At 37.1% G+C, this 17,247-nt stretch overlaps 1 protein-coding gene across 2 annotated transcripts in view; it reads left to right on the top strand.

The window, feature by feature from the left end:
- Positions 1-17,247, top strand: part of SCAPER (S-phase cyclin A associated protein in the ER) — a 134,204-nt gene that overhangs the window by 6,281 nt on the left and 110,676 nt on the right. For both annotated transcript variants that reach the window (XM_058847150.1, XM_058847149.1), the window contains exons 4-7: positions 4,256-4,326; positions 7,979-8,176; positions 16,440-16,540; positions 17,006-17,122. In XM_058847150.1, the coding sequence (XP_058703133.1) occupies positions 4,256-4,326; positions 7,979-8,176; positions 16,440-16,540; positions 17,006-17,122 (487 nt within the window). The remainder of the gene's footprint in view (positions 1-4,255; positions 4,327-7,978; positions 8,177-16,439; positions 16,541-17,005; positions 17,123-17,247) is intronic.

Genomic DNA, 17,247 nt, shown 5'->3' with positions numbered 1-17,247 from the left:
TTGGGCAGTTTCTTCTGCTTGTAATGTTCAGAGGTATTGATTTGGCAGCACCAGTGTGTGATTTAACATTTTAAATTATATACTGTTATTCATAATGAATTTTTTCTTTTTCCAAACACAGTGAAGGTATGAGTAATTTTTTACTAGGGGTTGTGTTACAGAGGATTGATTAATTAAAATGCTGAATTCACCTTTTCCATTTGTATCCTTTTTCTATCTCCTTTAAAAATCGTATGTTTGTATTCTTCTTTTCATTTTTTCCTCTTGCTCTGAAAGACTTGTGTATTTATGTAGCATACATAGATAAAAGAGAAATCAAAACCTTCTGATTCCATTCTGTAAATATATAGTTCCTGCCAGTAAGCAGTATTTCCTTAAAAAGGAAGGAGATTTCTGGAACAGCAGGTGATATGTCTGTTGTGTGTTTTGGAGCAGTGTGCACCCTAGTTATGTCAGATCTGAAATTCTAATTATGAATACAGATCAATGCCATGACAAAATCCCAGGCATGGTGGTGATGGTCTAGAAGAGACAGTGACTGTTAACACTTTTCAGCCACTGAAATTCAAATTCTCCTTCACAGAATTAAGTAGTACACAGCAGATTCTGTTGGATAAACTAATCAACACTGTCATTGACTTGGTGTCGTAGGAGGAGTCTTGAAACTGTGACAGATTCACTCTTGTGGTATTCTGTTTCCAGACTGCAATTTGCATTCCAAACCTGTGGCCACCAGTCACTGATTGCATTCACATTGCTTTTGCCCACCTTGGAAAGCTGCCATTGTTCCAAGGGAGGGTTTCGGAATTTTTCCCTTTTTATTCCCCAATAGTTATTTAACATGCCTAGAATGAAATTTGAGGCACTGAATGCAGCTAAGCAACTGCAGACAAATTTTATTACAAAAACATAGGTATTATTCTAGCAACAGTTAAAAAATTGCAGAGGCTTGGCATTTAAATGTTAATAGATAGTAAGATACCTTTGGAACTTTGAGATCTGTAGAAAAATTGGAAAATCTTGTATTTGTGACTGTTCCCTTCTTATTTCCTATTTGTTTAAAATTACCTGGGCTCTTGCCATATAGATTTCATTTGCAGATTAAGCATTTCAGGGTAAGGAAGCATATTTTGTTGGTTGAAAGGTACCTGGCACACTCTGAGGAGCCTGCAGCATATTCCACTGTTTTAGCAGGAGCCTGCTGCAGAAAGTAAGTTTTGTGGGATGTGATCAAATTCATGAAACTTGGCTCTCTTTGGCCGTGTGAGGAATTGTGAGAGTCCTGATTGCACACATTGTGTGTGAGCCTTTGCAGCATGGGGTCTGATGGGAACTGGCAGAATGGAGTGTGAAGGGGATTCTATAAGGCTCATGTTTCAAACCTTGAATTTCACTGGAATGAATGGGAATCCAGTCTAGTGCAGGTAGGTGAATACAGGACCATTATATTCTGGATGAGACACTGACAGTAATTTATAAAAGTAATTTTGTGCAAAATATATTGCTGTAATTAAATCTGGAGGTGGAAAAACGTGGAGAATTTTGGTTATATCCATTCTTGAAGGCAGTCATTTCTCCAGATCTTTAGCATTGTACAGTTGGAAAATTAACATGTACTGCTATCTATTGCTGCTCTACAAACTTGTAAAAAAGTGTGGTTCATAATAGGATTAAGAAACTTCAACATGCTTCCTCAGTTGAAAATTCTGCTATCATTTCTTCTGAGAGTGTGATGATGAACAGTGTCAAAGACATTGAGACAACATGTGCAGTTGATCTCTGCCATAGCCAGGACAGAATTGAAGGCTGCGATTAACTGCTAAATACAAAGGTAATTCCCACATTTCCCATACTGGTAAAACAATCCAAAAGAGAGAGGTGAGCAGGATGGGTGTTGAGGTTGTTAAGTAAAAGATAGCTTTTGAAAATAGGTTATCAGTGAGGGTTTTGGCAGGCCTCAGCTTTTTGGACAGGAAGACTTCACAAATCATAAACCCTGTGTGCTTCATATTTAAACACCAGACAGGGAGGAAATGGACTTCCAGTGTAAAATATGGCTGTAGCTCCTCCAATGCTGCAAAACTTTGACACTTTATATATTTCACATGAGCAACTTGATAACTAAAGGAGATGATCTTCTTGGGTCACAATTGTTCTCTCCTTACAATTCAGTAATTGCTAGCAAGGGGTGCTCTTCAGGTGTCACTGAAGTCTGTGCATCTCTTAGCAATGCCAGCATGGTGTAGCTACACACCAGTTACACACCAGTTACACACCAGTTTACACCAGTTGCCCTAATCCTACAAACAGCCATTGATCAGTGCTGCCACTGCTTGGGAGTATAGAGGGACAAAAGCAGAAATAATCTTCTAATTACCAGAGCCATTATTGTAAGAAAAGGCATAAGAAAGCTTGAAAATATGGCTGCTGCTGAAATGCAAAGTTTTCTGGCCTACACCTTAAGAAAAAGTTAGTCCTTGTCCCACACTATATTAAGTTTACAAAACCTGCTATTTACATCTTAATGTCTGCCCCATATAGGAAGTGCCTGGAAACTTGCTTTTGTCTTTAGAAGGGACTTGTTCAGACATTTCACAGATCTTAGATGATGGACTGTTATTCTGGATTTTATAAAATCTAAAGAATCTACATCTTGATGGGTTCCTTTGCCCCTTTTTAATTTTCATGTACCCTTATTTGTGGCAAACCTTTTCACTGTGCAAGTCCTGTATGCCATTGTCTTCAAAACTTTGTCCTTGCAGGATGTAAATCACATCAAAAGACTTGGGTGATTGAATTACTTCTGTTATCAGAAGTTTGCCGTAGAACTATTCTCCAGTTCAAGCTTTTTAGTGACTAGGAGGGTAGCAGCAGTAGCTGAATTTTTTTTTTTTTTCCTGAATTCTGCTAAATTGAGTTCAGTATCTTCATTTATACCTGGTTTTTGGTTAATGTAACGTTTTTAAAATGAATTATGAAGCAAATAATTTTTAATTTATGTTAAGTTAAAAGCCTTATTGCCTGGAATAGTCAGTGATCCAAACCAGTTGTGCAAACCAGCTGTGCAAACCAGCTGTACAACTGGTCGATTAAGACAGGTTTGCAGCTGCTTTACATAACCAGAGCAATATAAAACAGCTGGGCTGCATTTAGGAATTTGGCCTCAGAACTGTTGAAAACTCAACTGGACCATTCTGAAATTCAAGAACGATCTCCATGGTCTAGGGAGGACTGTAATCAGCTAATGCATTGATTTGCTTGGCTTCATCCAGCTAAATAATCTTGAAACTTCTCTTTGGATGTGATCTGTGCTGGAGAAAACTCTGGCCATAGTTACTGTTTTGGCTTAGCTTGCTTACATTTTTGGTAATTGGATCCTATGATTTTCGTGTTGTGTAAGTTTAGAGACTTGGAGGAATAATTTTTTTTACATTACCCCATAGCAAATCTCAACGGTTAAGTGCAAATAGATCAGGTTGCTCTAGGCTCACACAGATTTTTCTATGCAAAGATGACTTTAAATCAGTTAATTGCCACCACTGCAGCTCTGAGACCTGGAATCACCCCTTCTGACGGGGAATTTAAACTGATTTGGGAAGCATAGTTGCTAAAATCACTTTGTATAAGCAGTGGAGGAAGACAGGTACATTTGAGAAGGGATTTCAGGTCTTAAGGAGACTGACTTGTGTTCTGTGAATGTTTTTCTCTCTTCCACTGGCTACCTAAATGTTGATGAACGAAATCCTGACCTAAGTTCTGTTTCTTCCCATCTTTCTTGGCAGAACAGTTCTAGAAGAACTAAATCATTACATTTGGTTTTCCTAACAAATATATTTCTTGTTTTAATTCTGTAATAGCTGATTGAGCAATCATTCAAAAACAGACTTAAAATTTATCTAGAAAACTAGTATCATATTTGACATGTAGATTATAATGGTATTATTTTTAGAGGCACTGAGAACTCAAAGCTTACCTTTGTTTAATGAAGTCTGTATTTGTTGCCTTTCTTGTATTTTTTTCATTTTCCAATATTTGCTGGCATTATCCACATTCTAAATAGTGGAATATATATTTCTGGCATTATCCACATTCTAAGCAGTGGAATATATATTTCGAATATAAAATTTGCCAAACCTCTTAACTCAGAAATTGTACCCCTCTCAGTACATTACAAGATGAGATATGTGCATTTTAGAGTGCTCTATTTAATTAAAATCATTATTGTTGATTAAAAAAGTTGCTTCTTCTCCCACAGGAAAATCGAAATGGCAGTCTAGTGGAAAAACAAAAAGGGTGACTCAAGGAACACACAAGACTGCAAAACAGGTATCTGCTAATTTTTTATTGTGACATAAAATTGATGACATAACGCTGTTGTTCTGTGAGATCACTGATTGGCTGATTAATACTTCCCTAAAACTGTGCATACTTTGTATTTTTAGAGCATATGAGTTTCAAAGTCAAGTATTCAGAAGTTAAAATTGCCAGAATTTAGACTGTCTACCTCAGCCTTTGCTTTTGGCACTTCCCAGCCTCTGCACTCATGACTTATTGGCATTGAAGTTATTTTAAGGAAACTGCTGCTCGATAAAATGATATAGGATATTCTTCCTATATGTATGCTGTATATACAAGGGCTGCCTTTCTTCCCAATTTCTAATTAAAGGAAACTTCTTGACCTCATGGGTTAGTGCCTCAAATCAGTATATCTTAATTTGGAAAAAAGTCCAGGTGAGTGAAAATTCAAAGAGTTAGGACTGGAAAATAAGTTTAAATGAGAACAGTAAAGAAGAATCTGCTCCTATTTTTATTCAGGTTTTTTTTCTCTGTGAATGACAACCTTTATTACATTAGTAAAGTAATACCTCAGTCTTTCCTCATGTTTAATATTTTTAACTGCTGTTTTTCTTTGATTTATGGATTTAGCCATTAGTACAGCTTTAGCCATTTAATGTTTTAAGGCAGCCTATCAGAATTCCATAATAAAACATATGGAAGATGTTAGTTTTTGAAAAAAGAAAAAATGTTCTTCCATAGCAATGTATGTGCATCTTTAAAACACAGGCATGTTCTTTTCCTGGCTTACTTTGGCAGCTTTTAGCCTCTGTTGTCTCCTCAGGCACTGCTACATTACAAAGACGGTGTGTGCTGGTTCTCTTGGTGTGGCAGGTGGAATATCAGTGGTGTAGCTGGGGCTTTTTCTTTCTGTCAGGGTTTGCCCTTGGAATAGGGAGGGCGGAGAGATAAGTGTAGTTTGGGTTCTGTCTGACCTGGGGATTATGTAAACACTGAGTTTTCAGGGAGAGTGCTTGGTTGCTGCTCAGTGTGGGATTGCTGTACTAAAGCTCTTGTTGACTGCATTCCTGGTGGCTTCAGTTAAGGTCTGAATGCTGCTGAGTGTCTGTGGCACTCAATTGGCATCTCAGTTTGGCATTCAGCACCTTTATTTCTGCTGCTTTTCAGATACTGGATACCGCTGTAATTGGTGACTTTTTTGGCTTAGTTTTGTTGAGCTTTCATTTTTAATTTTCCTTTACATATAAATGGGCCACTCAAGAAAATAAATCTCAAGATAATAAATAATAATCTCAAGAAAATAAATTTACAAGAGCTGTTTCTTATGATCTTACCAAGCTCATCTTCCTTTCAGTAGAGCACTGGCAAATATACATTCAATGAATTTTGGCATCCCATGAGTATAAATATGCATTGCATACTTTCCACAAGTCCAAGGCAAGTTACTGAAACTATTAGGGGAAAAAACCAAAAAAACAAATTAAAAAACTCCAAGAGATTGAGTTTTAATGTCACCTTCATCATCCATGCTGGGTTACTTGGCATGTAAGAAGTGTGATTCCCATGTCTGTTAACTTAAAAGATACATAAACTTTTCATCTTCTGCAGCTGTAGGTTTGAACTATTGCTGCAAGATAAAATATTTTTTCTAATAACAAAACAACAACTTAATGCTTACCTGCTTGTGTGGTAGTGTTTACAAGAAATCAGATAGGTTAGAGGGTTTTATCCCTTCAAAGGTGCTCTGCTGGAACATTGGTAGCTGTAAATGTTGCTTAGGTTTTACTCAGATCCTGAAAGTCTGCTTACAGGATAATAATGGAACTGCTGTGACTTAAAGTGTTTTCTTCATTATAATATGGCTGACATATAAGAGAGAAGCTAAATGGATGCCAAATGCAGCAGATGGATAACATTTCTTGCTAAATATCAAAACATATTCCATGACATTGTCTTTTAAAGATAGGTTTGAAAATGTATCTTTCAAATACTGGGAATTATGCACGTTTCCCATTCCAAAACAACTCATCCTTTATATCAACAGTATTATCTGAATGACTGTGAACTAATCACTTTCCTGAGGTTACATTTTATAAATACAGACAGCAACAGGTAGAACTGTTATTTTAATGTAGCTATTTATGATTCTGTAGTTGTGTTTGCATCATTATAAACTGTAGTTCCAAGGAGCTATAAATTAGCCAGTATATAAGCTTTGCTTTAAATATTTTTATACAAGGCCTCAGCCTAGGAGCATCTTTTCTCCCAGCAGTTTGTTAAGAGGTGACTTATGTAATGGAAGAAAAAATATGAAACCCTTCTGAAATTGCTGTTCATTGTTGTTTATGCAATGCATCTTTCTGAGCATGATCCTTGTGCATACATTAACTGGGGTTCATCTGGAGTACACTTGGAGCACTTGGAGATATATGTAAGGGTAGCAGAGATGTTGGTGTAATTGTAGTAAATCAGGTGCCCATTCTTCTGCTTCTTACAGAAAAATTAACATCTCACCACAAACACAGTTGAGAGCATAACCATTCTGACAGCACTGTCTCTCCCTCCCTAATTGCAAAGTGGAATTTGTTTACTGATGTGTGGTACAGGACAAAAAGGCTTGAATCCCAGCCAGTTGTTTTGAAAATTACACTGTTTATAGTTAGTGATTAGATATTCTAATTATAAATGCTGTGTACTGTCATGTGTGGTGTCATTCGATTGTTCTTATTCAATCACCAAAGTAGAGCATTTAAAATGAGATTTTGCATTAATCCCTGCAAGAGTACTCCAGTAAGAATCAATGTGCTGGAGATACATGCCTCAGTGGACCAGTGCATCAAAACTACATTAAAGGTACTATCAAATAAATGAATGAAAAAAGCTGACCCAAACCAGACTACCTTAACAGGTAGCTAATACCTCCATCATGAAATAGCACACAGTTGGCTGTCACTTTACTGCAGGGTGCTTGTCCACTGGCTATGGTAGCAGCATTTTAGAGTTTGTTTTCTTTTGTGGGATAGAATTTCAGGTTTAATAAGGATAGTGTCACAAGACCAAGTGGTGATTTGGTATTTTTAGCCAAATAGGTGTGTTTCAGAACCCTTTGGAGCATCCTGCACAACCATCCCATTTAGCATGTTGACTGTCCCCTGCGCCTGTGCAGCAAAACAGTACTGGGTCAGTTAAGTCTGTGTTTTAGGGTGAGCCACATCAGCATTTCACTGGCATTAACAGGTATTAGCATGAGGGTTTAAAAACTATCATGTCATATGTAATGTCTTGGTAATAGAATTTCCCTGTGGTGGAATATTGCTGGAATGTTTATTAGTAAAATGCTATTCTCACCTCGAGATACACACATCTGTCAGAATAAGTAATACAGGATATGTAATTAGAAAATGTATCTTTCCAGCATACTGAGAGGCAGAGTATCTTGTACTGTTGTGGAATGCAGATATAACTGTCAAAACAGAATCTAGTTGAACCTAAGTGCTGCCTGTATTTAAGAAAGTGTGTTAAAAAACTCAATTCAGTGCAATGATGTAGTTGTCTTCAGTGAAGAAGTTCTTGTTTACAGGTGTTTCAATATATTGATAAAAAGGTGCATTGCACAGAAACCCAACTCTTAACCATACTTCTGTTGTTTTTCTCCTTTCCCCTTGTACCTTCTTGTTTTCAGAACAGTAGCGTGGACTGTAAATTAACAGCAGCAGGAGCTGGAGACAAAAACTTTGACAAAAGCCCAACCAAAACCAGGCAGCCTCGAAAGGTGGATCTGCGGGCTCGGTACTGGGCATTTCTCTTTGACAACCTGCGGCGGGCAGTTGATGAAATCTATGTCACATGTGAATCAGATCAGAGTGTGGTGGAATGCAAGGTAATGCTCCAACTGTTCTTTGCCTATCTGGCTTCTATCTGGATTTTTTTATATTTTAGTGTCCTGGGGTGACTTTATGATACTGGTATCCCCAGTCGTCTGGTTTATGTTATATATTAAGTTCTGCACCTTTAAGACTGGCTTTGAGAGCAAGAGAGGGGGAAGAAGAAGCTGCAGTTTGTGTTAAAGAAAAACATTGCTCCCACACATCTCGCTCCTGGACTGTGGTGTCTGCAGCACAGACAGACAGCGGGACAGAGCTTCTCTCTGGTTTTCAGTTAGTTTTAGCTAGGACTTTTCTTCCTAGATTTGCCATCCCATCGAACAACAAGAGGTTTTATTATTTAATATTACTCAATTTCTGTTAAATAAACAGCTTTTTCCACTTCTCTCCAAAGAATTTTTTTTTTTTTTCTTTTCCTGGACCAGGAAGTGGGGAGGGGAATCTCCCTGGGGAAATCCCCATTTGGAGTTTTCCTTCCTAATTTGCCCTAAACTAGGACATTTAGAAAAAAGGTAGATGAGGACTTAGAGCTTCAGAAACACGTTACTTTTTCATTTGTATTTTTTGTAGGCTTTTAAATAGGAAAGGTGAGGACATACATATTTGTATTTAAGAAAATGCTTTCATCTTGAGCAGGGACTAATTTTTGGAACATATAAAACTTGTCATGTTGTATGTGATATTAGACCTCAGTTTTTTTCCGAAATCAGGTTTTGTTTATTGAGTTCTGATTTTGTTATTTTTGTGACTAAACGCTGATTGATTTATTTTTGCCAGTAATGTCCTTTACTGTAGGTGGCGCTGTTGCAGTTCAGCCTTTTTCATGTTCATTTGCTTCCTGTTAAGTGGCTTAATTACACACTGCTCCCTTTCTGCAGTGATAGTTATCACTCTTCTCATTCTCCCTTTGTTAAGAAAGTGATTGGTCGTTGAATGTAAGCAATGGCCAGTTGGGATGGCACTGTAAGACACTTCCCAGTTTCAAATAACCTGGATTTGTAATAGCTTGTGCATCTGGTTCACATTTTATTGTGATTTTCTAGTAGATCTGTAGAAATAGCCTTGTCATTTAATAAAAATCACTCATGCTTTGGAAATGGAATTTATCACAAGCTTTAAGAGAAGTCAGAATACATTATAAAAGAAATGTTAAAGATATGACTTTGTTTTTATATTAAACATGGCTGGAAACTCAACACATTCTGGAAGTGATTATCTAATCACTATAAAAAAATTCATATATCAATTTAAGTAAACTTTTTTCTTATCCTATGCATCTCATTCTCTGCTGTAATCAGACACGGCCAAATTGCTTTTGAGATTAGCGTACAAATACATTTCATTGAAAGCAGCTTTGAGAACTGAACAGTAGCTCAGAGGCTTCCAAATCTCTGGTTGGTCTAACACAATTTAACATTTTGTTACTGAACTGTCTTCCTGCTCAGGAAACTTCTCTGTAGAATTTTTTGGTTTAAGAAAGTCAGCCAGCCTTGCATTATAATTAAATTAGCATTTTAAACTTTTCTGACTGGAAGAACAGAAGCGTATTTGTATCATTGTCACATATTTTGGGGGTTACATATCGTTCAACATTTTAATCAAGCTACTTAATCTGCTTTTGGATGGGGATACCACATAGCCCAAGTGAAAAGTCTTCATTTTAGCAGACTCTTGACAGTGATGTATGTATCTGTGTGGATCAGGTTACTTGTTTGCAGAGGTAAAAAAAACCAAAAATGAGCAAAAGCCGGTTCAGTGTCAAATGTTGTGAAACTTAGGTAATTCACAGAAGGACTAGGTTGGAAGAGACCTTCAAGATCATCAAGTCCAACCTATGCCCTAACACCTCAAATAGATCGTGGCACTGAGTGCCATATCCAGTCTTTTTTTAAATATGTCCACAGATGGTGACTCTGCCACCCCCCTGGGCAGACCATTCCAGTACTTTGTTTGTTACTCTTACCTTTCAAAAGATCTTTTTTCTCTGCACAAAAGTATGCCTTACCTGAGCAGCTGGAGTGTGTGTTTGTGCTGTGGTCTTTTGTTTGTGGGATTTTTTTTTTACAGGTTACTGTTAAATGATGATTATTCTTTTGATAAATTAGTACAATTTCTGTTAATTAAGTTATGAAGTGTGAAACTGCTTAATCTTTCAAATTATTTTTACTAATAATGTTTCTTTTCTATAAATTCCATTATTTGTCATTATTTTATGGTGGTTTTGACAGACACGGTTTACTTTCTCCCGTTTTGACTGCTGGACACATGTGGGAAATAATGCTAAATAAGAAACCAAAATGGTCCCACTGCTAATCTTTCCTTGATTTTTTTTAAGTGGTATGTTGAAAAATCCTTTCAATTAAGGTAATTCACATTATCAAAAACTTCCTTAATTTTGACCTTTTAAACTTCTGTCTTGGTCAAATGGGCAGGTGCTATTCTATTTAAACATTGTAGTTTAAAGGTTGTCTTGTGAAAAGACCTATTTAAAAATTAAATGTGACAACTCCTGGCATTTTAAACCTTCTGCTTAACCTGGTATAAAAGTGTTAGTTGGGTTTTTTTTTTTGGTATTTTGTGCCTTTTGCTCTCCTGTGTCTTTATGAGTTGTTGCAGTTTTATCGATTGCATTGTCACTGAAGATGTTTGATGCTCCCCAGTGGGAAAGGGCTCTGGTGGCTCTTTGTGGTTGAAACTGCAGACAGAAGGGTTGTGGTGAGGATCCAAACAGTGGCAATATGTGTAAGAGGATCAGTGCTTGTGTGTATTTTCTCAGCTTTGGGCTCTGCTGAAGTTGGTATTCTGCTATTGATTTGGAATTGAGAACTCTCAAATCATGTATGTAGATATATAGATATGGCTTGGGTGCTTTGTGTGGAAAGGTGTAATGACCATGGTTGAATTATTTCTGAAGCAAACGAAGAGTTCTCAAGTTTAAGCACCATCTCACTGTACATAAACTAGTGCAAAACTAATAAAAGGTTAGATAAATCATGTAACCTTCAACATTTGAAATGCAAATTGTGTGGATATTCTCTATATTAACTGGGTTTCTGTGTGTCTGAAGTTTATATGAATGTTTTACCTACTATTTTCTAGGTTTAGGTGGCAAGTGTAGGCAGAGCAGAAATGGTAATGCCTTTAAATATCCTGCTGTATGATGAAAGGTAATAAGACCAAAAGATTTGTAGATGGGTGAAGGTGGATTCTGTAGTCAATTTTGGTTAATGCAACAGATGTCTTCAGCTGCTATTCTTCTATAGTGTTTTCAGGTGTCTCAGCAACTGAGATTGTATTTATATATGTGTGTGTATGTATATATAAAAAGAAGGACTACACATGTAAATACTTTATTGATAGAGTTTGAGCAACTGGATCCAACAGCTAATGATACAGCAAGTCTACAAGAATATCAAACTACTTTTAATAGAATTTTGGAGTTTTTTTCCTTCTAGAATGAATTAACAGCTTCAGCTGTTCTTTTCCTTTAAAAAAAGAATTATCATGTAAAAATGTAAATTTATCATGTAAAAGTTTAGTTCTATATTCTTTTTACATTGCTGTTTAGCATTACTTAAAGCTTATATACAATCTCTTGTCTTTTCACCTAACATTAGTTTCTGGTGTATTTCTGGAAGGTTTTGGTCTTCTCTTGTTTCTGAAGCTTACGGATACATTCTTAAATCAGTCTGGTTCTGTGAAAACAGTTTAATTTTGCTTGAGATTCTTATTCCCCCTTATGAAATGGAGAATTTAGCAGTGGAGTTCTGTTGTTTTGCTTCTCACAAACAGCACAAGATGAAGAGGTGGGTAAAGGCTTCCATTAAACGTTTAGACACATTGCATGATGTTTCTCTGCAAAAAAACCAACTGAATCAACTTCAGTTTAGGCCTTTGGGTCAGGGGATGTGTGTGAGAGAGTTTGGGTTGACTGAGGCCTCCCAGCAGCAGTGAGGAGCCTCTCCGAGGGCTGCTTTTGGACCCGGGTCTGCAAATTCTACTGATTTCACTTTCTCCATGCAGACTGAGACTCCTGCTCATACAGCTCAGGTATTGCTGGTGTTTGGGACAGCCAGTACTGCAGCTGCCATGTAGCATGCACAGAATACACCTTCTGGTTCTGAATTTGGGGATATTTACCAAGAGTATATATCTTCCTAAATAAGTAACTTATGACTCTATTGTGGCAGTCTGTGCCCAGTGGAAATCTCTGTGAGCATGGCTGCTGCCTCTTTTTGGACATGGTTGTCATCTTCCACGGATGAGCCAACAGAGGATGTGAAAATGGGTTCGTGATCAGTTCAGTCTTAAGAAGGGATGAGGTCTTTCAGAATGGTGATCTATTCTGAAAAGGCAGCATGTCTTTTAGTTGGAAGTCTGGGTATCCCTGTTCCTGCCTCTCCATCCTCTACATCACACATATATGTGTGTGCATGTATTTAAATTTTGTGTGATTGAGTCCCTGCATGTGCCACTGAATTAGTTCCTCTGGAATAAATTTTCATTTGGAAATGATTGTGGTCCTTTGGAGCACATTCTTGTCAGGCAGGAGATTGTGGCTGGCATGTCGAAGGTGCATCCATGAGGAGCAACAGAGGCCAGATGTGGAGCATTTAACACTTGGATCTAGGAGACCATTAGCTTGCTTAAAATATTATTTGCCACATAAAAGTTGATATAAGGAGAGTCCTTTGTCTAGAGGAGCTGCTTCCTTTCATCCTTGCTCAAAGCTGTGAGAATTGCTCTGACAATTACACTGGTTGAACCAACCCCAGAGCTGGCTTTAATTATCTACAGTTCAAATTTATGAAAAGGCTACAAGGAATTTTTTGAAGCTATTTTTGTGTCAAATTTCTGAAACACCCAGTTAACACTGAAAACATACATTTTAAAAAAAGACAGGAGGACCTTAGTTTGTGTGCTAAAAGCATGCTCCAGTATAAAAAAAAAAAGGAGTTTATTTTGGCAAATACATAAACTAAAATATTCAGTATAGATAATGAAACAGTATACAGTGGGCATGGTTTGTAAAATAGAACCCATATTTTGAGCTTGGCTAATAAGCTAAAGTACTGATGTGGTGACTGAGTTAATTTCCCTGATGCATGTGCTACTATTTTGGGTTGGAGTAACCTTAAAATCCTACAGTTTTGCATACTTCCCTGTTTGCCTCTTCCTTGTTTGAGAATGGGAGAATAAATGCATGAAACGACATTTCAAAGTGGTGAAGGGATTTCTGAAGGATTACAACGGGCCTATGTAGGATCCCAGTCTGGACTGAGGGTTCCAATATACCTACTCTTGAAGATCTTTGTTGATTACAAAGTAATTATTAGGGTCATCCAGCTGAAGAGAGTAGAATAACTTTGATAAATACATGGCAACCAGAGTAATCAATGAAAGCTGGAGGAAAGAAGGGAGAACAAAAATAAGAGACATGCAGAACTGTTGATCAGAGAATTGACAAGAAGAGAGGAAAAGCTAACAGGAGTTACATTGTGGCTGGTTTGAATTTCATGTCAGTAATTTTCCTTTAAGGGTTATTTTTCAGGAGTATTGCTTTCTTAGTTCAAGCCGTCTCTAAAAATCGTACAGGCTGGATGTGACCTTGAGAAATAATGAGATATAAAATTGTTGTGACTCCAGTGCAGGCGCAGCGTGGCCCATAGAGGTTCCTGTTTGTCAGCAGCTTCTCGAGCGGTGCAGGTTTGTCCTGGCTCCTGAGCAGGGTGCGGGAGCTGCCGGCGGTGCCGCAGGTACAGGGGATGGATCCAGTGTCAGAGGACAAAGGGACGGCGCCGCCCGGCCTGCTCCGCGCCGGCCCCGGGCTCCATTACAAACCAATCGAAGCCGCTGCAGCCGATTGGGGAACTAATTGGTAATTTTAGCTGGACATCTATATGGAGTTATCTGCGTGCCTGCAACGGCGCTTTCAGAGCCACTTTTGTTCTGCTCCATCCTGCTTGACAAAATGGCCCTCATAGCTTTAGGGAGAGAGATGTGCATCAGTGAGTATGGGGCCGCTCCAGCTGCTTGTCTTGTTTGTATTCCCTTGTTCATAAAACACGGCTCGGGTTACAGCTGCATGGGTCTGCTCTGATCATTTCTGATAATGTGGAGCTAAACATTCCTTAAAATAGGTTAAGCCATTTATTGCGTTTTTTTCTTGTGCCAGCTAACTTCAGAATTATAACTCATCACATTATTTTTATTTTTTTTTTTTGTGAGGAATATGTCAGTGGCTGCCTTGAAAAGTAAATGATTCAGAATTAAATTTTGCTTTCTGTGCTCTCATTGTTAGTAACAGTCAGCACAACTTAGTATGGGCTAACCTAAATGGACATGAATTGGATTAGAAAGCTGAAATTTTATTAGTGGAACTGAAAAAAGAACTGGCTGGAACACTTGTTCATTTTTTGTAGCAGACTTTACTTAAGAGTTATTTTGGTGCTGTAAACCAACTGCTTTGTAAGAAAGATTTCTGTTAGCATTTTTGGGGCTATTTCAAAACAAAGAGCAACTTTTGTGTCAGCAGGGGGATTCTGTTTGATTTCCTTGGTGTCTGACTTTGTGGTACCTTTGCCTTACAGCAACCAGCATATGGTCTGTGTCATAAAGAGTAGTTAAAAGGATACCTGTATCAAAATTGAAACTGAATTTCAAAGTTAGAGTTAAACAAAATGGATATTAATCCATATCACTTCATATGAAGAAGCATTTTGCATATGTTAGAGGTCCTTTTTCTGTTAAAAAGACAATTAAAAGTAAAGATATATGGCATGCAATGTTACAGTAATGTGCATTAATTACCTGTACTGTAGGGGAGTGTTTTTACCAGTTTTAGTGTCAAAGGTTTTACTGTTAAAATTTGTAGTTACACACTTAAAAACCAATACCTTCTCATTTGTAATTGTTCCCAAAATTTCTAAGTAATAATTATTTGCTTTGAGCAGAAAATTTATCTTATTACCAGCAGGAATGACATTGGCATAGTAAAGAACTTGTGAAACAGCAGCATTTTGTCATTAGTGACAAATATATACCATAAAAAAATGTCTGTACTTTACATTCTGCATGTGAAGCTCATTTAAGTTTCCCAGAATTCAAATTTCATTCATGGATTTTGATTCTTTTCAGCACATTGTCACGACAGAGTACAGGATACATTTTTCTTGTCTTGGATAGAGTAGTTACAAAAGCTGTTCTTTCTGCCTGACACGAGCTAAACTCTCTCCCTTAGGTATTCATGTGCTTTGTTGGTGATAATCAGTTTTGCTGAGGAGGTGCCTTAAGTCTGTGTGTGTTTTGTCACGTTCAGTCAATGATTTTTGAGTTTATATGTGAAATACAAAGAATTGCTCTTTTCCCTGCTAGTGGCAGTAGATAACTGTGCTTTGCTCAGGGAATACAACTGAGAGTTCCATTATACTGTGTTTTGCTCTGCTTTGTAGTGAAAAACTGGCACCATTAACTGAGTAGAGGGAACTTACCTTGAATTTTTCATTCTTTCTGGATGTAATCTGACCATACTGTAGGTACTATGCTCATACATTTTTGCCAACTGGGCATCAGTAGACACAGTCTATAATTCCTCAAAGTTAAGGATCTTTTAATCAGAAACAAGTCTCTTCAGCCACTGCCATTTTGTCTGTGACTTTCTTCCTGGTGTAGTGTGAAGTTAATTTATATGTTCTTTTGTAACAGTTAATTTTATTTGTTAGAAACCAGCATGTGGTTCCAGATTCAAACTACTTTAAGATTTTACATATTCTGAGTAAATCTCCAGCATGCTCACATCATTTCTAACAGTGTATGTTTAATCCCACCCAGGTTCTGATGATGTTGCTTTTGTGTAGTTTTGTCTCTTTTACTTCACAAACAGATTAATTGTGATATTTTTAGTCTTCCACATACCTGTTAGGTTTTCTAGTTTTTCCTTCTTGGTGATGTATGCATATTTTAAGAGGTAACTCTGAGCAAAAAAGGGGCATAGATAATGGGACAGATATCCTTATGTGTATTAAGAATTATTTTCTTGCAAACGTTGCCATTTTGTCCTTACACATTGATGCTGACCATGTTTTAATGATTGTTCACATAAAAATCTTAATTATCTGGGCCTTCTTGTTTTCAGGCGTTTTCTTGGGTTTATTTTTAATGAGAAAGCTAAATAGTCAATGTCCTTTCTTTTCAGTTCCTTTATTGGGATGGGGGATTGTTTTTTTAAATAGAAAGATTGATGTGATGGTTGCTTTTCAGGAAGTCCTGATGATGCTTGATAACTATGTAAGGGACTTCAAAGCATTGATTGATTGGATACAGCTACAGGAGAAGCTAGAAAAAGCTGATGCTCAAAGCAGGTAATTAGATTTGTTTGGTTTTTTTTAATCTACAGAGAGAGTAAAGTTCACAGTAAACTTCATTTTCTAGCAGAGATTCAGCAAATAGAACCAATTTTCCTTTTGGAAAAAATGGGTGTGAGGACATTTAATATGCATTGTCACTGTCACTTAGAAGTAGAGGGTATTTTCCTTTTAAATATTCCTTTCCATATTTTCCTTTTAATTTTTTTGGTTTTTTTGGTGCTTTGCTCTATACTGGAATTTGAAATAAACATTGCAGTCTTGAGAAGAGGCATTATTTTTGATATGGGTCTGGCTAATAGGGTTTGGAGTTGGTGTAGAAACAATTGCTAAGATGAATGATTAAATTCAGCAGGATTTGTTAATACACTGAGTGTTTGTTGGTTCTAGTTTTGCTTTAAGGTGGTGGAGGAAGAGTTACTGTGAATTGTATTTTTAAACTTTTCTTTCCTGGGTTTGCAGACCTACTTCACTGGCTTGGGAAGTGAAGAAAATGTCTCCAGGACGCCATGTGATCTCGAGTCCATCCGCAGACAGGATTAGTGTGACATCAAATGCTCGAAGAAGTTTAAATTTTGGGTATGAAACCAGCTAGAAAGTTTATTTAAGCTAAAATAAAGATTCATTTGAAGCAATGTTCATGAATGCACTATTTCTCTATAGTAATCAAAGTATTGTTTTATTGTTTATTAAATCATATAAGC

The sequence above is a fragment of the Poecile atricapillus genome, chromosome 11, assembly GCF_030490865.1.
Source record: "Poecile atricapillus isolate bPoeAtr1 chromosome 11, bPoeAtr1.hap1, whole genome shotgun sequence".
In the NCBI taxonomy this organism is placed as follows: Eukaryota; Metazoa; Chordata; class Aves; order Passeriformes; family Paridae; genus Poecile; species Poecile atricapillus.
Note: the sequence above shows the minus strand (reverse complement) of the source record. Positions and strands in the feature narration are given on the sequence as shown.